The sequence below is a fragment of the Canis lupus genome, chromosome 33 (genome assembly GCF_048164855.1).
Source record: "Canis lupus baileyi chromosome 33, mCanLup2.hap1, whole genome shotgun sequence".
Taxonomy (NCBI): Eukaryota; Metazoa; Chordata; class Mammalia; order Carnivora; family Canidae; genus Canis; species Canis lupus.
Genome location: NC_132870.1, coordinates 9,570,649 through 9,594,722, shown reverse-complemented (window position 1 = coordinate 9,594,722; position 24,074 = coordinate 9,570,649). Strand labels below are relative to the sequence as shown.

Here is a 24,074-nt window from a genome sequence, read left to right as displayed (position 1 = left end):
GAAGCTCTAACCTCTGATGTGATGGTATTGGGAGATGGAACCTTTGGGAGAGATAATTGGGGTTAGAAGAGCTCATGAGGATAGGACCCTGGTTTGATGAGACTGGTGCCCTTATAAGACACTAGAGGGCTTTCTCCCCAGCCCCTTGCTCCCTTGTATATGCAAGGAGAAAAGGCTGTGTGAGTACAGGGTGAGAAGCCAAAAAGAGAGCCCTTATCAGAACCTGACCAAGCTGGCACCCTGATCTCAGACATCCAGGCTCCAGAGCTGTGAGAAAATAAGTTTCTGTTGGTTAAACCACCCAGTCTGTGGTATTTTGTCATGGCAGCCTGAGGTGACTAATATAAACTCCCAAATCTGTATCTCATGAGCTTACCTATAAAACCATGAATTAGTACTGTTAAAGTACTAGGTAATGAAATGTTAGCAGAAACTTAGAAATGTGCTTTCAGATAATGTGGATTTATGGAAATATTGTCAGATCAATGTGATAGAGAAAAAAGTGATCTTGGTTGCACACTAGAGTCTCATGAAAAGTTTTTCAAAATGCCAATGATTGGGTCCTATATATTCTGATATCATTGGTAGGGGCAGTGAGATTTTTAAAAAGCTCCTCAGATGATTCTTATGATTGAGAAACCTAAGTACAAAACATGTAAGCTCAACTATCACTTTTCTATGATAACTACAAAGTATACCTCTTTACACCAGACCTTTCTTTTTTAAAGTTTATCTATCTATCTATCTATCTATCTATCTATCTATCTATCTATCTATCTATCTATTTATGAGAGACACAGAAGGACAGAGGCAGACACACACACACACACAGAGGCAGAGACATAGGCAGAGAGAGAAGCAGGCTCCATGCAGGGAGCCTGATGTGGGACTCAATCCCAGGATTCCAGGATCATGCCCTGGGCCAAACGAAGGCTGGCGCTCAACCACTGAGCCACCCAGGCATCCCTACACCAGACCTTTCCATTGAATTTGTAGATGTTCTGTACATATTTTGAACTCCATGTAAACAAAGTTGGATAACAACAACAAAAAACCTTGCAATAAAATTATTCCTCCTTTGCCATTTTCTCAACCATGATGGCATCACCATTCACACAAATAAACAAGAAACTCAAGAAGTCAGCTTAAGTTTTGCTTTTCCTGAGACCCTAAATCTTAACAGTGGTTAGCTCAGACTGAGCTGCACATTGGAATCCCCTGGAAAGTTTTTAAAAATACTCATGACTGGATCCCATAAATTGTCATGTAAAACCTGCTCAAATGAAGTTCAAATCACTCACCTCCATTAATGTAATATAATGCTCACTGGTTTTTATGTTGCAAGTCTGTCTTCCTATACTCAGTTCCCTGAACATACACATATAAATGGTAATTGTTAGGAACAAATAAACATAAATGACAAGTAAATACCTTGTTGTATAGCTTTTGAATATTAGATTTGAGTGAAAGGGCAAATGTATAAGCATATGTAGATAAATATACATCACAAAGAAACAATATGCTTACTTTATAAAGTAGTCATTAGAGTTGTCATCCTTTAGTTAGTTTGAGCTAGAGAACATTGATTCACTTTATAAATAGCTAATATGTTGAAGTAAGTTAAAGTAAATCCCTACATTAAAGAAAGAAGATAAAATCTGACTTCCTCTGCTATAGTAACAAGATGAGTTTATTGGAGGGGAAAGGCTAGTGGGATTGACGCATTTATAAGGCTTGATGTAGAATAGTCACAAAAGTTTCCTTAAAGCAGTATTAGATCAATATAACTATTTTAACAGGTTACCTTGTACATTTATATGCATACACTTTCAAAAACAATAACAAAAAACTATAACCTTAAACTTCAGGTAGCAGGTAAATTCTGGAGGTCCAATGCACAGCATATTGAATATAGTCAACAATGCTATTTTATAAACTTCCAAGCTGCTAAGAGCCTTGATGTTAAAGGTTCCACCACAAAAAAAGAAATTATAGAAAAAAATATATAATTATGTGACTTGATAGGGGTGTTAGCTAACACTATGGTGGTGATCATATTGCAATACATAAATGTATCAGACCAACACATCATATACCTTAAACTTACACGATGGTATATGTCAATTATATCTCAATAAAAATAAATAATTTTAAAAGAACCTAAGTGTCATTGTTTACTTAATTAATCAACATGGCTATTAAAATGAATTAATATGTCCCTCCAACTCTGGCGATTTGGGACCTAAGTACCAATATTATATACAAATTTACCTTCGAAGCAATATTCAAATGCAGGTGATACAGTCTTGTACTATAGGTGACACATTAATATTGTCCAAACTCTTAACAGCCAAGTTATAAAAAATTTTTCCTATAGAAATTAAAGCTGAAGTTAATGAAGCCACAAAGATTTTTCTTATTAAACTGAGATCCTACTCATATCAATTATGCATATAATTGCTTAGAAAAAGGATTGACCTAAGAAATTATTTGAAAGTCACTAATGATAAAGAGATTAGGGGTTAGGGATAGTCTTTTTACAAACCACAGAGGTTCTATTTTTAGTGTGTGGGTATCTCTACATCCTATACATACACACATAACACACAGATACTGCATACATATAAATATATATTTCGTTCTTTGGAAATCTAGTAACGCATGAAGAAAACTAAGACTTTTCTTGATTGACTATACATGTTGGACTTTGTTCTCACTAATTAGTGCCAGCAGATCTTCACTGCATTTATGTATAATTGTTTCAGTAAAAAGCTCAAGACTTTAAAGTTCTACAGAGTATCTATAGTTGCCCTTAGATGAAGGAGACAGTTTGCTTGCTCAGCATTTGTAGTAAATATGAGCATTCTTAATCTAGGTTGGTAGTTATGCTGAAGTAATATCTATACATTAGCACTTTCTCTGGCTATTCTATGGAGCATAATTTCCTAAACTCACAAAGTATAAAATAAATGCCAAAATGTAAGAATGATTAAAAAGATTAGATTATTGTTGACTTAGATTACCTATTTTTAGGTGAGTATAAAGAGACTACTCACAGTAACAGATATAAAGAAAATTCACTTAGAGAAAATATAAAATTATACTAAACAAATAGCACTTACTATTTAATGAATTATGTGACTATATGAGGGAGGTGGGATAAGACATCTCTTGCTCACCTCACATTTCCTCTAGGAATGGCTCATAAATAAAAATAACTGGAAGAAATACTTTATATTATCTATTCGGATTTTGTAAGTGGTGAGCTTCCAGTTGTTGCTTAAATGGGATATGCTATCTTTCCCAACATTTGACTCCTGACATACAGACCCTGAGGCATTCTTTCAGAGAGAGTTTACATGACTCTACCAATTTCCATGTCTTTACATTAGTAAATGTATATATCTGAGACTTTATCACATAGCTCTTTCTTGTTTCAATTGTATCAAGGGCTTGAAGTGCTATGGGTTGTAATTTCAGTTTCATATAATCCTCAAGATTTTAGCAAATAGCTAATGAACCTGGCTTAGCTACAGTAGAGAAGTTACAGCTGCATTTAGTTACTTCACAATTTTATACTGTTTTGCTTACATGTTTTTCCCTTTACTAAACTCTGCAGAAGGAATTTCAGGAGAAACAAAAAAAAACGTGATCATCAAAATACATTCAACAATTTATTTTCTTCCTAGAGAGATTTCAGAATATGCAACCAGGGATTTCTCAGAAAAGTATTGTTGAGGTTCTGATTCGAGGGGGTATATTTATGCTAAAAATGTATTTTTAAATTTTCTTATTAGCATATAACACCTACATACATACTTCAATCTTTCTATTTTAAAATAAAAAATAAAACAGAGCCAAATATCACAATAATTTTCTAGCTAACAAAGACTAAATAGCAACTATATATATATATATATATATATATAATATATGTATATTTATTTATTTATTGGAGACACAGTAACAACACTGACTTTATTGCATATTGCCCATTTCCTTCCATAACTGCCAAACATTTGAAGAATTTTGATTATCTGATTCTGGGATAAACAATAAATCATGAAAAATTCTTTTCCAGAAAACTTATTTTTTTCTAGTAAAGTCAGTAAGGTAGAAAACAAAACCTTTGTGTCTTATAAAGGAGCAGATTAAATATAAGCCTGGTTTTACATAGTTGAATCTCTAACTAATAGTGCTAGAAGGAACTTGAAAGGATTTGCTGATATATCCAGATGAGTCTAATTCCCAAACCATCCAAGTCCATGCAAAACTCATTCCTTCTCTGAACACTTCAACAGTCTTTTGTTATAACACAAAAGCATTCTTAACATATAGGCTAAATGACATCATCCCAGATTATTTTTATGGATACATATATTGAGGGAGAGGACAAAAAGTTTTAAAAAATCCAGCTGCATATTTGTTGTGAGTCTCATATTAAAATCTGTCACACTTTTTGTTGGAAAGGATACTTTGCTCCCACAAACACAGAAATTTATCATATTAGCTCTGTTTTCTACTTGGACCATTTTAGGAGAAGTCAGTGTAAGTGGGAAGTATGGTGCATCCATATTCATGAGAGCATTTCTAGAGTACAAAACAAATAAAGGTACTGGACTTAATTTAGAGCTGTGACCCTTATGAAATTTTAAACCCATTCATGAGATTATGACTCTACATTGACACAGGTGGACATTTTGCTTCAGTGGACAAAAATGATATTCTGACAGAATTTTAGAAGTTGTTTTGAAACATGACAATTTTCAGGCTTCCTAAATTGTAAGCTATGAAAAGAAGCACAGGGTTTGTCTACTTACTGAGATATTAGAAATACTGGCATCCATTCATTCAATAAATATATTCAAATTGTACTTCTTATATCCATTTATTCAACTAAGGTTTGTTGAGCACCTACAGTGTGTCAGACATTTTTCTAGGTGTTAGGGATAAATAAGGTGATCGAGGTTCATAATTCTCCACTTTCTGTAAGATCTTATTCTATATGAGTGCTATTTTATGAATACAAAGTTTTAAATGAATATCCACAGTGACATCCTCATGGGTATGAAGATTCATGCTCTCATAGTATCACAGTTATTTATCTCAATCCTAAATAGATACTCCCAGAACATTATTATTGATTCTTCAGCAATTTTCAACCATTTCCTTATAATAAATTATCAGGATAATCAAAGAAATCAAACGTTTTAAAACCATAGGACTTCTAAAGGGCACATATAAATGATTCATAAGCACATAAAAAGATAAGCATTAGGGAAATGCAAATTAAGACAATGCTACCATTTCACACTCACTAGAATGGCTAGAATAAAATATTGGCACACTCATACATTGCCGGTAGAAATGTGAAATGATGCAGCCGCTTTGGAAAACAGTTTGGTAATTCCCCAAGTGTTAAACATAGCTATGACAAATCTCCTTCTGGGTATATCCCCAAGAGAAGTGAATGTGTATGTCCACACAAAAACTTGTACATGCATGTTCACACATTATTTATAAAAGCCAAAACATGGAAACAACAGAAATATCTGCCAACAGATAGATGGATAAATAAAATGCAGTGCATCCACAATATGAAATTCTATTCCTGAATGAAAAGCAACAAACTACTGATATATGTTACAATATGGACAAACCTCAAGAGCATTATGCTAAGTGAAAGAAGCTGGATACAAAAGACCATATATTGAATAATTCCATGTCCAGAAAATGGAAAATCTATAGAGACAGAAAGTGAAATAGTGGTTGTCTAGGGATGAGGGCTGCTGGAAATACCAAAGGCATAAGCGATGTTATTCAGGTGATGACAATATTCTAAATCTATATGTAGTAATGTCTGCATAACTTGGCAAATTTGTCAAAAATTACTGAATTCTACCCTTGCAGTGTGTCTGTCACATGATATGTAAAATATGACTCAATAAGTTTATTTCAGAAAAACACATCCCTTTAAGGGATGCACTTTCACCAAGCTCAGGCAAGAATATTTACAATCTGGGCAGCCCCGGTGGCCCAGCAGTTTAGTGCCACCTTCAGCCAAGGGCATGATCCTAGAGACCCGGGATCGAGTCCCACATCAGACTCCCTGCATGGAGCCTGCTTCTCCCTCTGCCTGTGTCTCTGCCTCTCTCTCTTTCTCTTATGAATAAATAAATAAATAAAATCTTTTAAAAAAGAATATTTACAATCTGATTTCTAAGACACATGCGAGCATCCATTTTCAGAATGTAAAACCTTGCAGGAATCTTATTTCTTTAAGTCGGAATTGCCATGGAGATTTCAAGACAGAAATGAAGATACCCTAGATTTAAAACACTGAAGACAAGAGTGTAGCGATAGAGGGAACATTCCTCAGCATCTTAAAAGCCATCTAGGAAAAGCCCACAGCAAATATCATTCTCAATGGGGAAACACTGGGAGCCTTTCCCCTAAGATCAGGAACAAGACAGGGATGTCCATTCTCACCACTGCTATTCAACATAGAACTAGAAGTCCTAGCCTCAGCAATCAGACAACAAAAAGAAATAAAAGGCATTCAAATTGGCAAAGAAGAAGTCAAACTCTCCCTCTTCACAGATGACATGATACTCTACATAGAAAACCCAAAAGACTCCACCCCAAGATTGCTAGAACTCACTCATACAGCAGTTTGGCAGTGTGGCAGGATACAAAATCAATGCCCAGAAGTCAGTGGCATTTCTATACACTAACAATGAGACTGAAGAAAGAGAAATTAAGGAGTCAATCCCATTTACAATTGCACCCAAAAGCATAAAATACCTAGGAATAAACCTAACCAAAGAGGTAAAGGATCTATATCCTAAAAACTACAGAACACTAATGAAAGAAATTGAGGAAGACACAAAGAGATGGAAAAATATTCCATCCTCATGGATTGGAAGAATTAATGTTGTGAAAATGTCAATGCTACCCAGGGCAATTTACACATTTAATGCAATCCCTACCAAAATACCATGGACTTTCTTCAGAGAGTTGGAACAAATTATCTTAAGATTTGTGTGGAATCAGAAAAGACCCCAAAAAGCCAGGGGAATATTACAAAAGAAAACCAGAGCTGGGGGCATCACAATGCCAGATTTCAGGTTGTACTATAAAGCTGTGGTCATCAAGACAGTGTGGTACTGGCACAAAAACAGACACATAGATCAATGGAACAGAATAGAGAATCCAGAAGTGGACCCTGAACTTTATGGTCAACTAATATTCGACAAAGGAGGAAAGACAATCCACTGGAAAAAAAGACAGTCTCTTCAATAAATGGTGCTGGGAAAACTGGACATCCACATGCAGAAGAATGAAACTGGACCATTCTCTTACACCATACACGAAGATTAAATGGTTGAAAGATCTAAATGTAAGACAAGAATCCAACAAAATCCTAGAGGAGAACCCTTTATGAACTTGGCCACAGTAACTTCTTGCAAGATACATCTATGAAGGCAAGAAAAACAAAAGCAAAAATGAACTATTGGGACTTAATCAAGATAAAAAGTTTCTGCACGGCAAAAGAAACAGTCAACAAAACTAAAAGACAACCTACAGAATGGGAGAAGATACTTGCAAATGACGTATCAGATAAAGGACTAGTATCCAAGATCTATAAAGAACTTATTAAACTCAACAGCAAAGAAACAAACAATCCAATCATGAAATGGGCAAAGGACATGAACAGACATCTCACAGAGGAAGACGTAGACATGGCCAACATGCACATGAGAAAATGCTCCGCATCACTTGCCATCAGGGAAATACAAATCAAAACCACAATGAGATACCACCTCACCCCAGTGAGAATGGGGAAAATTAACAAGACAGAAACAATAAATGTTGGAGAGGATGTGGAGAAAGGGGAACCCTCTTGCACTGTTGGTGGGAATGTGAATGGTGCAGCCACTCTGGAAAACTGTGTGGAGGTTCCTCAAAGAGTTCAAAATAGACCCAGCAATTGCACTGCTGGGGATTTACTCCAAAGATACAGATGCAATGAAACGCCGGGACACCTGCACCCCGATGTTTCTAGCAGCAATGTCCACAATAGCCAAACTGTGGAAGGAGCCTCGTGTCCATCGAAAGATGAATGGATAAAGATGTGGTTTATGTATACAATGGAATATTACTCAGCCATTAGAAATGACAAATACCCACCATTTGCTTTGACGTGGTTGGAACTGGAGGGTATTATGCTGAGTGAAATAAGTCAATCGGAGAAGGACAATCATTATATGGTCTCATTCATATGGGGAATATAAAAAATAGTGAAAGGGAATAAAGGGGAAAGGAGAAAAAATGAGTGGGAAATATCAGAGAGGGAGACAGAACATGAGAGACTCTGGGAAACGAACAAGGGGTGGTGGAAAGGGAGGTGGGCGGGGGGTTGGGGTGACTGGGTGACGGGCACTGAGGGGGGCACTTGATTGGATGAGCACTGGGTGTTATGGTATATGTTGGCAAATTCAACTCCAATAAAATAAATAAATAAAAATAAATAAAACAATGAAGAGTTGAGGTTCAAGCATATTATTACTTTTGCTTATCATATAAAATGTTAGAATCATCATCATCAACATCATGATACCTATGACAACGGCAATAACTGTGCTAAGTGCCCTCTTCCATTGTATCATTTCTTCTGGTGTTTTTGTTCCATTTTGGTTTATTTATTTGTTTAGTTTGTTTTTTTAATTAAACTTTTTATTTTATTTTAATTCCAGCATAGTTAATATGCATTTTGTTTTATTTTTAAGTGCATTAATACAACAACCCTGTGGGTTAAGCATTATTATTTTCATTTTACACTAGTAAGATGAGTAAACTAGGTGTTTTGAGAAGTAACTAGTCCCAGGTTGTTAACTTCGGTAGTAAATGGTGGGGCTGCCTGAACTCTTACTCTTACACTGCATCCTTGCAAATAAGTATATTAACACCAACTGATATGCCAAATACTGGGAAACTTCTTGTTAATTGACTATTTTTATTCATAACTCAATCTGGTTTCAGTGGAAGTGAGTTCCAAATTTACTCAAAGATAAATTTATTCACAATAATCAAAATGACTAAAATTAATAAGTCGGGAAATGACAGATGTTGGCGAGGATGTGGAGAAAGGGGAACCCTCCTACACTGTTGGTGGGAATGCAAACTGGTACAGCCAATCTGGAAAACAGTATGAAGTTTCCTTAAAAAGTTAAAAATAGAACCACTTAGGACCCAGCAATTGTACTAGTAGGCATTTATCCAAGGATACAAAAATAGCAATTCGAAGAGGTACATGCACCCTAATGTTTATAGCAGCAATGTCCACAATAGCAGAAATATGGAACAAGCCCACATGTCCATCAACTGATGAATGGATAAAGGTGCCTAGGTGGCTCAGTCGGTTAAATGTCTGCCTTCAGCTCAGGTCATGGTCTCAGGGTCCTGGAATCTAGTCCTGTTTTGGTCTCCCTGCTCAGTGGTGAGTCTGCTCTTTCCTCTTCTTCTGCCCCTCACCCCCAATCATGCTCTCTCTCTCTTGCTCTCAAATAAAATAAAATTAAATTAAAAATTAAAAATGTGATATATATATTCCCATATACATATATGTAGGAATATTACTCAGCAATCAAAAAGAATGAAATCTTGTCATTTGTTTTTTTTTTTTTTTTTTTTTAATTTTTATTTATTTATGATAGTCACACAGAGAGAGAGAGAGAGAGGCAGAGACACAGGCAGAGGGAGAAGCAGGCTCCATGCACCGAGAGCCCGACGTGGGATTTGATCCCGGGTCTCCAGGATCGCGCCCTGGGCCAAAGGCAGGCGCCAAACCGCTGCGCCACCCAGGGATCCAAATCTTGTCATTTGTAATGACATAGATGGAACTAGAAGATATTATGCTAAGTGAAATAAGTAGTCAGAGAAAGACAAATACCATATGATTTCACTCATATGTGGAATTTAAGAAACAAAAGAGAAAAACATAAGGGAAGGGAAGGAAAAATAAAATAAAAACAGAGAGAGAGGCAGACCATAAGAGATTCTTAACTACAGGGAATAAACTGATTGTTGCTAGAGAGGAAGTTGGGGGTGGGATGGACTAAATGGGTGATGGATATTAAGGAGGGCACTTGTGATGAGCCCTAGGTGTTATATGCAAGTGATGAATCACTAAATTCTACCCCTGAAACTAAAAATACACTATATGTTAACTAACTTGAATTTAAATAAAATTTAAAAAAGAGAAGAAGAAGTTAAAGAACAAAGATATATTGAAAGGAAAGTGAAACTCATGTCCTTGCCTTCCAATGCACAGGCTTTTTAGATACATCACCAAGAGAGTAAGCATAATGAAACATGACAGATTTCTAGCTAACAACCTGTACTCCATAAAATATTTAGTAAATATCCATTCATGTGAAGATTTTCCATATAAAAATATTTTCCTTTAAAGCTCATTAATTTGTCAGACCCTGGTATGTTTACAAATGGATTTCATGGAACCCTAGTGAGTTACACTCATTGTTCAAATTAGATAAGAAGCCACGTGCTCCCGGAAGCGGGCCTGTCAGTGTTGCTGAAGAGTGATCTGAAGTGTAGGCTATTCCAAGTACAATGCCACACAGACAGAACACTATGTAACATCAAAACACACAACAGGAACGTTAGTCCTTTTCTTATTATCTTTCACCTCTTCTGATTATATCAAGTAGGAAGTACCAGTTGGAAATGAGAGCAGTGTTGAAGTGGTACTAATACTTGCCAATCTCTGTTTTTCTCAAATAAACAGAAGGCCCTAGGGCCGGACTTCGGAAAGCAGCTGATTCAGCTGGCATTTAACATGTCTTGTTGTCATTGCATTTATGATATAGTGACCTTGCAATTTACAATGAGTGGTGCTGGTTTTTCAACGAACAATAATGATATCAAGTTCCTTTTACAACAAGATTGATAAAACAATGAATAAATTTAAAGGAAAATCATGATGGTACTATGGGAATGACAGAAGTTTGGGATGTACTCTAAGGCAATGGTTATCAAATCTGGTCACACCATCATAATACCTAAGAACTGCATCAAAAAATAGGAAAGTTAAAAGTCACCACAGTTAAATAGTTGTTCAGGTCATTGCAGGGCTGACTCCTCTCCTAGCTTCAGAGAATCATGTAAGGTGCTAAAAACAGGTAACCAGTTTACCATCTACACATTCAGGGTTTGCCTTAGGCAAACTTCTGGGAGTCAGTTCTGCGCTTTTCCAACTCTTCACCTATCCGTATGCCCTCAAGCTACCTACCACTTGCTTTTTTCACTTTCCTCCATCAAATCCTACCCGTGGATCCTTTATTCACACTATGATACAGAGGCTCTGTAACCCTATAGGTTGCTACTGAACTCCTCAGTGTTTGATTTTTCACACGGATCAAAGCATAAAGGAGCAGGGAAGTTCTTTTTAGATTGTTCTAAAATTTCAGGCCCATTTCAGCAGGTAGGAAAGAACATATTTTACACATTAACTGTACACCTCAGAAAATAAGTTATTTTTCAGAGTAGCTTAAGACCAGCCTAGCTGAGTCGGAACTAACATGCTACTCTTCAACCTCAGTGACGTTGATTTTTTTCTCTCATTTCGTATATGAGAAAACTGAGGCACGTCACTTCAAATGAGCATTTCTTCTTGCCCCACACTGCTGTACTCTATAGTGTGGCTGGTATTCTCCAAGTAATGATTTGAGAATCATGCACATAAGAATTACTTGAGGATTTGTTTGAAATTCAGATGCCTACGCATCCCCCAACTTTCTAAAATTGCAATGAGAGACAGTGGGGTGTGAGCATCTGAATCTTGAGACACCTTGCTGGGTCATTCTTACACAAACTAATGTTTAAGAATCTCTACTGTCTGTCCTGCTCTCCACTTTCACGTCCACTTTTTATAACTCAGCTCAGTGATATTCAAAGCTATATAGCTACTCAGAAGATAAAAATTGAAATATGTGTCTGGCTTTTCTGCCTTCTAAATTTTAGACTTAAAAAAAAAATCTCTGTACAGTTGCAGTTGTTTTGCAATTCTAATTCAGTCACCAAAACAAATAAAAACCAAACAAGATGGTAGAAGAGGAGAAAGAGGGTCAAGGACAAAATGAACAGAGTATGTGGGAAGGTGTCAGGGGTAACTCGGACTATCTTACAGGATTCTTGGACAGAATTTGTAAAATCATTGACTTCTACAGCCTTCTGTCCTTGCTCTTATAAGGGTGTTGTGTTGTAAAGTGCATAGTTTTTTTGTTGCTGACAATGAAAGCTTTGATGGTGACGCCCACATGGTCATTCTTGACCTTGTCTTCCCAGCAATTCCAAAATGTATCTTCTTTAACAGCTGATGCCACCTGGAGCACTTTGGAAATGAAAGAACATTCCGCTTCTAATTTGATTTTACACATTCTGTATTTCATTTTTATCCCCTCAAAGTGGGGAAATTTAATATAAAATGTTATGATTTAATTTGTTTTCATTCTGAGCAGATATAATAAAGAAAAGAATGGTTAGTAACTATTATATCTGTTGTTTTTTACAGTTGACATAAATTGATAAAATACAAATTATTTCAGGTCAATGAAAATGTCCTTTCTCACAGAATTCACTCTGGTCGAGGAGTCTGTGGGAATATGTCATCCAACTGTAGGAACAAAAAGTCATGCATACATGAAAGTCTTAAACTTCAACCTCAGAACTAGGAAAATAGCATGAGATAATTAAAGAACAGAAAGTGCATGGTTTAATAAAAGCTAGTACATGTGCCTACCTCTCTAAATTTAAATAATGTATCTTCCAAATTTCTTCTTCTCAAACGATCTTTTTTTCTCCCATAGGACAACATACTTCTTCTCATTCAAATATGAAATATTATTTTCCAAATGGACCCATAGCTCCAAAAGCACAGGCCAATTTTTGAATATAGATGGTTGTTAGCATAGGACTGTTGTGTACAAAAGATTGAAAATGACAGATGCAGAATTAGAAAGCAATGCACTGATATGATGATTTATTACACAGTCCTTGAAATTATGTTTGTGAAAGCTACTTAGTGACATGCAAGTTGTTCATGATATAATGTTAAGAACAGGAAAGATGTAAAAACTGTGTGATTCCAATACTTTGTATATATACACATCTGTATTTAGATATATCTGAATGTTTAAGTTTCTACATGTTTACTTTTTTATACATTACATATAGCAATAGCTTCCTAGGTTATCTACTTTTGAAATATTCCTCCTCCCTTCTTCTATTTTTCTATATTCTAAATTGTATACAAAATGTAATAATTTAAAATACAATCTTAATAATATTTAAATTAAATTTTAATAACACTTTATACTGTTATAATTTTAAGTTATTAAGAAAGTTCACTTTAAAAATCTAATTTTAGGGCTTCATATTGGAGCTTTAATAACAGTAGGCCTTAAAATTATAATTAGAGATTATCTTTGCAGAATTATTGTGAGAATTCCTCTCTACATTTTAACATACATGGAGATGAAAGCTACATCTTGTTGACTCTTCAGTGAGATATAAGCATTTTGAGGCTACACAGGAGAATACACTCATTCATTCTCGCTCTGTCTCATATTTCACAATGAAAAATTTCTATACTTTTCTTTACATCCTAATAAATATTGAAAACATCATACACAGTCTATATTTTAAACTTATACCCTTTTAAAAATCAGTTTGATGGTGAACGTTGGTGAAACAAACTCTAACCAAATGTTCCAAGACAGTTTGTTTCCACTCCTGAAAACCAAAACCTGAGCTAGCTAGTACTTGGCCACGAGAAATTTCAAACTCAGACAATTAAATGAAAAAGCACATGGAACAGACTACGTGTTCTGAAAATAATCTTACTTTCCTTGGGAAATTATGGCTTATTTATTCTCCTACCAGTGTAGTTAACAATTATATTTTGCCACAAATATGTGACTCTGTTCTTTCTATTTCCCCGTTCATGGATCTGGAAGTCTTTTTTTTTTTTTTTTTTTAATTTTTAATCAACAGAATTCAGGAATTCACATATGTGCCTCCCTATGACAGGACTCAAGCTTGACAATTTATTTATCAAAACAAGGATATTTAGATTGCCAGAATGTGATATTGTGATACAATAAGAAATATATTTTGTGTTTTTTTTTTTTTTCATGGCTCCTGGTCAGAGCTCCTAAAATCCTTCTAATTTTCTAAATGACAAAAGTAATAGAAATATCTTTTGTTATGGTATTTGGTTTTTATCCCTAGTTTCTGAGGTAGTTCTAGTGATGTAGGTGAAAGAAAAGTTCTCATTATTCTTAACAAACCCCTTTCAATCGCACCTGACTTTATGTTAATGAGGTGACTTTTGGAAAGCCCCTAAAATAGGAGGTGGGTGGTTACTAGAGGAAGGAAGCATGTGATTAGGGTGTTGGAACTTTCAGCTTTACCCCTCTATCTTTGGCGGGGGAGAGGGTACTAGAGATTCAGTTCAGTCACCAATGGCCAAAGATTTAATCAATCATGTTTATACAATGAAACCTCTATAAAAATTCCTAACTGAAGGGATTCCAAAAGCTTCTGGACTAGTGAACATATCCTCCTGCTGGGACGTGGCCTGCCTGGTGAGGTCCTGGAAGCTCTTCACGTTTCCCTATATCTGCCCTATGCATCTATTCCAATTGGTTACTTCTGAATTGTATCCTTTTATAATAAACTTGTAATCTGGTAAGTAAACTGTTTTCTTGAGTTGTGTTAGCTCTTCTAGCAAATTACGAAGCCCGAGGAGTTTCCAATTTATAACTGGTTGGCCAGAAGTATGTGACAACCTGTGACTTGCCATTGATCTCTGCAATTGGGGGGATGGGCAGTCTTGTGGAATCGAGCCCTTAACCTTCAGAGTCTGCACTAACTCTGGACAGTTAGTGTCAGAATTTAATCAAATTGTAGGAATTTGGTGTTCACCAATAATTAGAGAATTGCTTGCTGTGGAAAACCTACACATTTGGTGTCAGAAATATTCTGTGGATAGAATAATAGAAAATATTACTTATCCTTTACAGAGTGACCATTTTTTAACATGTAAATAAAATTATTCCATTTACTTATTAAAAATGTTTCAATGTATCTCCTTTTCACTTAGAAGGAAAGTGAAATTCCTTATCACAATCTATGGGGCTACACAAGATCCATCTCTTCCACCTATCTCCCCAGACTGTACTCATCACTCACTGTATTCCAGCCACAATGTCCTTCTTTATGGTCTTCAAACAAGCTAAGCTGTGCCCATCTCAAGGCCTTTGTAGTTGATATTCTATTTTTAATTTTTTTTATTTATTTATTCATGAGAGACAGAGAGAGAGAGAGAGAGAGAGGCAGAGACATAGGCAGAGGGAGAAGCAGGCTCCATGCAGGAAGCCCGATGTGGGACTCGATCCTGGGACTCCAGGATCATGCCCTGAGCCAAAGGCAGGTGCCAAACCGCTGAGCCACCCAGGCATCCCTGTACTTGATATTCTATCTACAATGTGCCTCTACCACATCTTAAATATGGCAAGTTTCTTCCCATCATTCAAGCTGAACCTAAAAGATATTCTCAGGGAGGAGATGTGTGTTTTCACCACTTCACTCACTAACATATTAGCATGTCATCCTTATCACTCTTTGAAATTATTTACATATTGACTGTTTATTGTTTATCTGTCTACCACTAGTAATGCAAACCCCAGAAGAGAACTGACCGTCTTTTGAACTTAGAACAGGTGTCTAAGTGTCTGAGACATACTAAACATCTAAAATTATTTGTTGAATGGATAAATGAGACAGATTATCTGCAAAGATGACTGTCAATAATTTCCCATTTGTATATATTCATGTCTCTCCTTCTACCAAGAAGTAGAACCAATTTTTAATCTCTTTTGATCTGAACTGGCCTTATGATTTACTTTGAACCAATAGTATTTAGTGGATATGATATTGTGCCAGTTCTGGGCCTAACCCTTCATAGGCCTTATGGCTTCCAATCTTAGTGTCTTTTGGTCCTGAGATACTGTGTATGAATAATTAGTTAAAGAGAGAAGCCTATAGGACATAAGACCCCAAAGAGAAAGAGACAGGCTCAACCCATCATCAGCCATTTCAGCTGGCCTAGCTTAGGCACCTCCCAAGAGGTAACTCTCTTGGATACATTAGATTATGGCAACTGATACCAAGTCTTTGCCAAGCACTGTTCAAATGCAGAATCTGAAAGGGTTACTGTTGGTTTGGACTGGTTTACTATGCAGCAAGAGATACCGGAAGCAGTCACTGGAAGCAGAAATTGTGTGCTGCCACAAGAAAGCTCTAATGTATGGTGCTGGCTTTGTCCAGGCAGTGTCTGGTCAGGAGGAGACTATCAGAACTGGAAAAACAATGAGAAAATTGCTATGAAAGCTTGAGAATGGTAAAATCTGATTAAGTAGTGGTTGGAAAAATTTGCAAGATTATAGGCTGCTGTAACTCAGAATATAAAAATGTTCCTGATGAAGCTAATTAGAAGCTGTTCAACTCTGAAGAAGAATTTAGAGAAACTATAGTGCTCCCAGGATATGTCTCCAGTTGGTGAAATCTTCTAAAAGTAAGAAATGGCCCTGGAGCAAACATAAAATCCAGGGTGCTGCCAGTCAAAAATGACCTGAAGGTAAAGACCAAATGATGGTGTGATTTAAGATTCCTCTTTAAAACCTCTGAAAGACTTAAGGCAGCACCTTACAGATTCTCTCAGCAATACAAAAGGATTTAGAACGAATTTTAAGGTTGTTCCATAAAATCCTCATAGACCCCATATGGTAGGACCTAATATAAAGGGATTTATGGGTGTGATTTTGTTTCAGCAGGAGGATTATAATTTGACACTTCCAAGGTTTTTAAAGGAACTATGGCAACTTGGAATAAAAGGTACAATACCAGTTCAAAATGAAAAGAGTATTTAAGACCCCAACTTTCTATGAGCAGGAAGCAGACTGAGAAACTACTCAATTAGAAAAATGAGCCATTTCTTGTTGGGGGCAGGGAAGAAGTCTCACGGAGCAAAACAAGAGTCTAGAGAGTAGATCAAAGAGCAGAGAAGTACCAAAGGTTAGAGAACCAAGCCCTAACCTAGGTGTATTACCCAGCCACCTGCCCCCCCCCCCAGAGGAGGGGTCCTGACAACACATATAGCAGGAGTTCAGAACTATGGATGAGAATCTGTTCACAGTCTTCACAGAGTAACAGGTATTATGTCTTCTATCAAAAATGAGAAAACTAGTCAAAACAACTTTTTTAAAGCTATTGGACAATAGTGCAAAAATGTGACCCTTAAGAGTATGGAATCAAATGAGGTAAATCTTATGCTTTCTCCAGCCTTTGTGAATTGTCACTCACCAGAGTCTGGGACAGGGATCGGAACTCTAAAGAGAGAAGAGCAGTCTCCCCAAGGTAAAGAGACAGAGATTACAGTTTGGAAAGGTTGAAGCAGTTGTCATTTGTGATACAGACTACTAGAGAGGAGGGAGCTTTGCATAAAAGGACTTCTTGAAATCTACACATATGTCTTCTTAAGTCTTCATCTAAATACCAAGATGAGCCTGCAGAGGGAAACATCCTATGGGGCTAAACGCAGAACAGCTACCAGGGAAAGAACAACTATCAGGTTTAACAGAGTATATGAGAAACATGTTTAAAAGAGAGAAAATCGATGACACCAAAACTGGTTCTAAGGCTTAATGAAATTGATAACACATAAATAGACTAAGAAAAAAACGATGAAACATTCCCTAATATCAGAAGAGAAGGAGAGGACTTTCCTAAAAAGTCTACAGATATTACAAAAAAAGAATATTATAAACAACTTCATGATATTAAATTTGAAAAGTTACATGGAACGGGAAAATGTCATGAAAGAGACAAATTATCAAAACCGGCACAAGAAGCATTAGAAAAGCCATCTCCGAAAACTTCCCCATAAAGATAACTTTAGGGTTAAATGACATCACTGGTAAATTTTATCAAAGATTTATGGAGGAAATAGTACAAAATACACATACTCTTTCAGAAAACAAGGATAGACGGGACACTTGCTAACTAATAGGGGGGCCAGAATTTCTCTGATAACAAAACTAGTTGAAGATAGTATAAGAAATCCACAGGTCAGTACCCTTGATGAATGTAGGTCCCCAAATCCTTAAAAAGTTACCTGCAAGTCAAATACAGCAATATATAAAAAGTGTAATGCACCACAAGTCAATGTGGCTTATCCTAGCAAGGTAAAGTTGGTTTAATATTTGAAAATAGATTAATGTAATTCAGGACATTAACATCACAAAAGGGAAGAATCAGATAATTTCTGTAATAAGTGCAGAAAGAAATGGATTTTATAAAATTTGAATCTCCTTATTAAGAATGTTTGAATCTCTTTATTAAGAATGTTGGCAAACTAGAAATAAAAGGACATTTCCTTATCTCATAAAGGTCATCTACAATAAACCTATAGCTACCTATTAAACCTATAGCTACCATTACACATCATAGTGAAAGACTGAAAAGCTCCCTCTACATACAAGAAAAGTATGTCCACTCACTACTATGATTCTATGGTTACCAAGTTCTTAGCAAGTACAAACAGGTGAAGGAAGGAAGGAAGGAAGGAAGGAAGGAAGGAAGGAAGGAAGGGAAGGAAGGAAGGAAGGAAGGAAGGAAGGAAGGAAGGAAGGAAGGAAGGAAGGAAGAAAGAAAGGAAGAAAGGAAGAGAAAGAAAGAAAGAAAGAAAGAAAGAAAGAAAGAAAGAAAGAAAGAAAGAAAGAAAGAAAGAAAAGGAAGGAAATGCAAGGCCTACATATTGAAAAGGAAGAGATCAAACTCTCGCTAGGTAAAGTCAACAAGATATGTACAAAGAAAATTCTAAGGGATCTACATAAGTCCTGCTAGCACCAATAAATGAACTTGCCAAGTTGGTAGGACAAAAGATCTATATACTAAAAAATCAATTGTGGGCTCCTGGGTGGCTCAGGAGGTTAAGCATCTACCAGGTCATGATCCCAGGGTCCTGGGATTGAGCCCTGCATTGGGCTCCCTGCTCTGTGGTGAGTCTGCTTCTCCCTCTGCCTCTGTCACTACCCCTCTTCCCCCGCTTGTGTTCTCTCTCTTTCAAATAAATAAATAAAATCTTTTAAAAAATCAATTGCATTTGGATAATCCAGCAGTGAGCAATAGGAAAATTAAATATTAAAAATAATACTATTTACAGGAACATCTATAAATATTAAAGATATTATTTATATGGAGCAAGATCTTAACATTGAAAAACACAAAACCTGATGGAAATGTAGAACGTTCTAATGAAATGGAGAGATGGGCTATGTTCATGAATTAGATTTCATATTTTTGAGATGTCAAAATTTTCTGGATTCAGTGAAATTTCAATCAAAATCCTAACAGACATTTTTGTACAACTTAAGCATATGCTAGATTTCTTCTTTTTTTTTTAATGGAGATGTAAATGACCTAGAATTGGCAAAACAATCTTAAGAACAAAGAGGATTTACTCCAATTGATTTCCAGACTTTAAACCTATAGTGATTTTCTCTAAAAATAGCCTCCTGCAAATCTTCTTTCTCTTTATGCGCTTACCCCTTTTTCCATCAAGTGGCAGAGTTTATTTCCCTTCTCCTCAAATGTAGGCTGGCCTGTCTTGTGACCTGCTTTGACCAATAGACTGCACCAGAATCACACTATAGTCTGGACCTGGCCCTCGTGAGGCTTACAAGCTGTCATTTTCATTTTCTTGGAACCCTGGGGTATCATGTCACCAAGTCTGAGTAATCTGCTAGAGATAAAGGCCATATGAAGAGTCGCTCTATTGGATGTGATATTTACAGAGAAAAAAAGAGAAAAGAGGGCATGAGGGAGGAGGAAGGAGGAGGAAGGAAGTGAGGGAAGGTGAGGGAGGGATGAGGAGGACAGGAGGAGGAGAGAGAGAGAGAAAGAAAGGCCCAAGCAGCCCCCAGCCATGTTAGCCATCTCAGACAAGGCTCTGGACATCTGAGTAAAAGCATCCTGGATCCTTCAGACCTAACTGATCTGGGTGAATCCACATCATGGGCAGGAGGAAGGGGTGCATCCTGGCCAACTCCTACCCAAAGTGCAGAACCACAAGCAATACCGGTTGTTATGACTTATGTCACAAAGTTTTGGGGTGGCATATTACACAAGTGTAGAAACCCTGAAACACTGAATGACTGGGCAAATGTATGACACTCTTTTCCTCGCAGGGTGCTAGCGGCGTTACTGTATTAATAGTGCTAACGCTGAAATACTCTCCGCAACTCTCTTCTATAGGTTTTCTAGTTGACAGGTAGCTTCTGTAATTACTCTTTAGAAATTAAAAGATAAGAAAATCTTTCCAGAGCATAAAATCACCAGGTAATTAAAAGATCTTTCAGAATAAATTTATGATTTTAAAAGTAATGGAATCACAATATGAAAAAAAGAAAGAAAAAATCATTCATCATTCATTATTCATTATCCCACGAAATCCGTGCTTATCTTTTGTTACCTTTCCTTCAGTCTGTGTGTGCATTAAAGTATTTCATACAAAAATAAATACTTCTTTATAAGTGGGATCATATTTTATATAAAGATTGCACAGTATTTTATTGTCAGCTAAGTTATTAAGAGCATGATTTGGAGATAATTGCTTACAGGGCATCTTTTCTTATAGGTATCCTAAAACTTATAAAATATCCTTCCATTCTTCACATCAGTGAGAATCTTGTTATAATAACCAAACTGTAAATACCTATAGCAAAATAATTTTTAATAAATATACTTTTCTATAATGTCATCTGCATATATATTAGGTCATATATAATATAAGAAAAGGCCATTGAAACTTATTAATGTCACATGAAGTTCATTGTAGAAGATGTTGTTTATCTCATTTTATGATATTTTATTATGAGGATCTCCCTGACAAATTTCATTCAATTTTGGAGCCAAAAAATTGCATTTCGTCTAGATAAACCATGTGTATATCCTGTGAACAGGTCTGAATTTTAACTACTTGTTTAGGTTTTCTTCAAAGTATAAAATAAGACATGGGGCTCCCCTGCCAAAGTATATCTGTATTCTTGAAATTTGCTTTCCAACTCTGGTTTTGAATTCATGTTTTTGTCTTCACATTTAATTTTTATCTTTCAGAGATAATTTAGGAATGCCTATAAACTGTTATACTTTCTGTTAACAGGTAGGATGTTAATCAATCAATTGCTCCTGTCTTATTTTTCCATTTATTATTTCTACTTATGACTGTATAATTAGCATATTTCCAAAAGTTTAATAATTGTATAACATTTTACTATATTAATGCACTATTATTTAATTAACATATTCTCCTGCTGGAGATAATAGATTGGTGTTATTTTTATTATTATTAAAATTATAATAAGCAACTTTGCACTTAAATTTTTTTCTACAGATCTGATTTTTTTCTAGGACTAGAATTTCCTGCTAAAACGTTTTTAAAATATATTACCAAATTTCTTTAGAAAGACTAAAATAATTTGCACTCTCACCATCAAGGTACCTAGCCTATATACCTTCTAGCACTGCGTATTACCATTATTCAAGATCTTGTTGATGTAACTAGTAGAAGGACATTAAATAATATAATATGCATTTCTTGGATTATTAGAAGTAGCCCATATTCCCAAAGGTACTTCCTTTGTCTTATACTATGTATTCAAGTATCTACTTGTCTATCTGTTCCATAGATCTGTGTCTATCTATCTGTGTACTAATAATTCTATGCTTCCAAAGCAAAATGATACTTAGTATATAATTTTCAATTTTCAAGTAGTAAGAGTATTCTTAACCACAACGCTCAATACTGAGAATCTCTCCTGAGGAAATAAACTAAAAGTAGAAAATATTTATGTAAATGGATACCCTCTACAACATTATTTATAGTAGTGATAAAAATGATAACATAAATGTCCAAATTGTTGAAATGGTTATGAACAATATACTTGTAGAGTGTAATATTAGATATGAAAAATTATGCTTACAGAGGGTGCCAACCATCAAGTATTCAGCTAAAATATATTGTAATATTGGGGATATTTCAAATAGTAACATGAAAAATATCACTATGCTAAATTGATAATATCAGGATAAAAAAATTATTATTTTCTACTAAGTTAAAAAGAGTGAAGAGAAGGAGGTAATTTACAAAACATTACCATAAGTGTTTTACTCTTAATTAGCAGAGTTATGGATGCTTTATATGTTCTTCTGAAACTTCCATTATTTCCTGAATTCTATTATGCTATACTTCTCCTTGATTCTTTGTAAATCAATTCTAGATTAAGGTGAAGCTACATATTTAAAAATATAGTGCCTTTATAATTATTATTAAAAACAGTTACTTTAATTACATTGCCAATATCCCAATCTCTGCTTATTAATATTTGTAATATCTCTTGGCTGAAAGAATTAAAAAAAAACTGTGAACAAGAAAAGACTTTTCTGACGCAAAAGTTTAATATAGTGTTAATTTAGGACCAATGGAAAAGAATAAATAATATTTTAAGGGGGACAAAAGTATGGAGAAGAAAGATACCTAAAGTGCTAATTTTTAAAAAGATTTATTTATTTATTCATGAGACACACAGAGAGAGAGGCAGAGACATAGGCAGAGGGAGAAGCAGGCTCCTCGCCAGGGAGCCTGATGAGGGACTCCATCCTTGATCCCCTGAGCCAAAGGCAGATGCTCAACCACTCAACTGCTGAGCCACCCAGGCGTCCCTAAAGTGTTAATTTTTTGACTCTATAAATTAATAAAAACAAACCATCTTTGTATGGCTTATATGATCCATATTCTAAACCATTATAACATCAGTTAAGGTTATATCATCTTAGTTCATTGCCTTCTTTCCGTTTAGTTTGGATTTCTCAGTGAAGGATGATTAGTAAACTCTTGAAATCTACCTGTCAAATGATGGCTTCTCTCCACAGTCAAAGGCATCCTGGAGCTCCTTCACTAGGTTAGCCTGGCCTGGCAGTCGGAAGAGACCCTCTTCTTTTAGCCCCCTTTGTCGGATAAAGTCCACACACTGCTCCACCAACATTGGAGCCAGACGGTTCCCATATCTCTTCTCATAACGGACAGTGTCTTCCAGTTTCTGTCCAAAAATGCCTGGAGAAATAAAGGATCACAATGAATTTGAGGAATTTATATCACCTCACTTTGTTACTTTTTAAAAAACTCAATATAAAGGAAAAACAAAGATTGAAATGCTGGCAAGTATTTAAGAACTTGTACTTCACATTTTTACAGAATCAAATCCATTGTACACAATTCTTCAAATGAAAAGACTTTGCCTTATACTGCCCTTTCCCCCTATAGTCCATATTCAGCCCCCAAACCAAACAGAAATATGAAGTTGGAGATATCCACTTCGATATAAGAAACACTGCAATAAATAAAATTTTAGTTTTGAGTTTTCTTTTTCTTTATTTTTGAGTTTTCTTTTTCTTTCTTTCTTTTTTCTTTTTCTTTCTTTTGGGAAAGGAATTGTATTGAGAAGCAGAATATCTGCAGAGAATGGTCAAACTCTACTTTTTGTTACACCTGTAACTTTAAGTCCAATTTTCATTCAGTATAAATATTGTCCATTTATTTCTTTGTTCACCTTTTGTTTTCAAACAAGTGATGATGCCTTGATTATTTTGTTAATTTTTTATTTTCATTCCAGTGTAGTTAACATACAGTGTAATATTAGTTTCAGGTGTGCAATACAGTGATTCAACACTTCCAGTAACATCCAGTGCTCATCACATGTGCCCTCCTTGCCCTCCTTAATTGCCATCACCTATTTCCCCATTCCCCCACCCACCTTTCCTCTGGTAGCCATCAACTTGTTCTCTATAGTTAAGGGTCTGTTTCTTGGTTTCTCTCTCTCTCTCTTTTTTCCCCTTTGTTCATTTGTTTTTGCTGATTTCTTCATTGAGTTATT

At 35.7% G+C, this 24,074-nt stretch overlaps 1 protein-coding gene across 9 annotated transcripts in view; it reads right to left on the bottom strand.

The window, feature by feature from the left end:
- The window catches only part of ARHGAP24 (Rho GTPase activating protein 24), a 732,927-nt gene that overhangs the window by 33,620 nt on the left and 675,233 nt on the right, over positions 1-24,074 (bottom strand). For all 9 annotated transcript variants that reach the window (XM_072810777.1, XM_072810776.1, XM_072810780.1 and 6 more), the window contains one exon: positions 23,047-23,254. In XM_072810777.1, the coding sequence (XP_072666878.1) occupies positions 23,047-23,254 (208 nt within the window). The remainder of the gene's footprint in view (positions 1-23,046; positions 23,255-24,074) is intronic.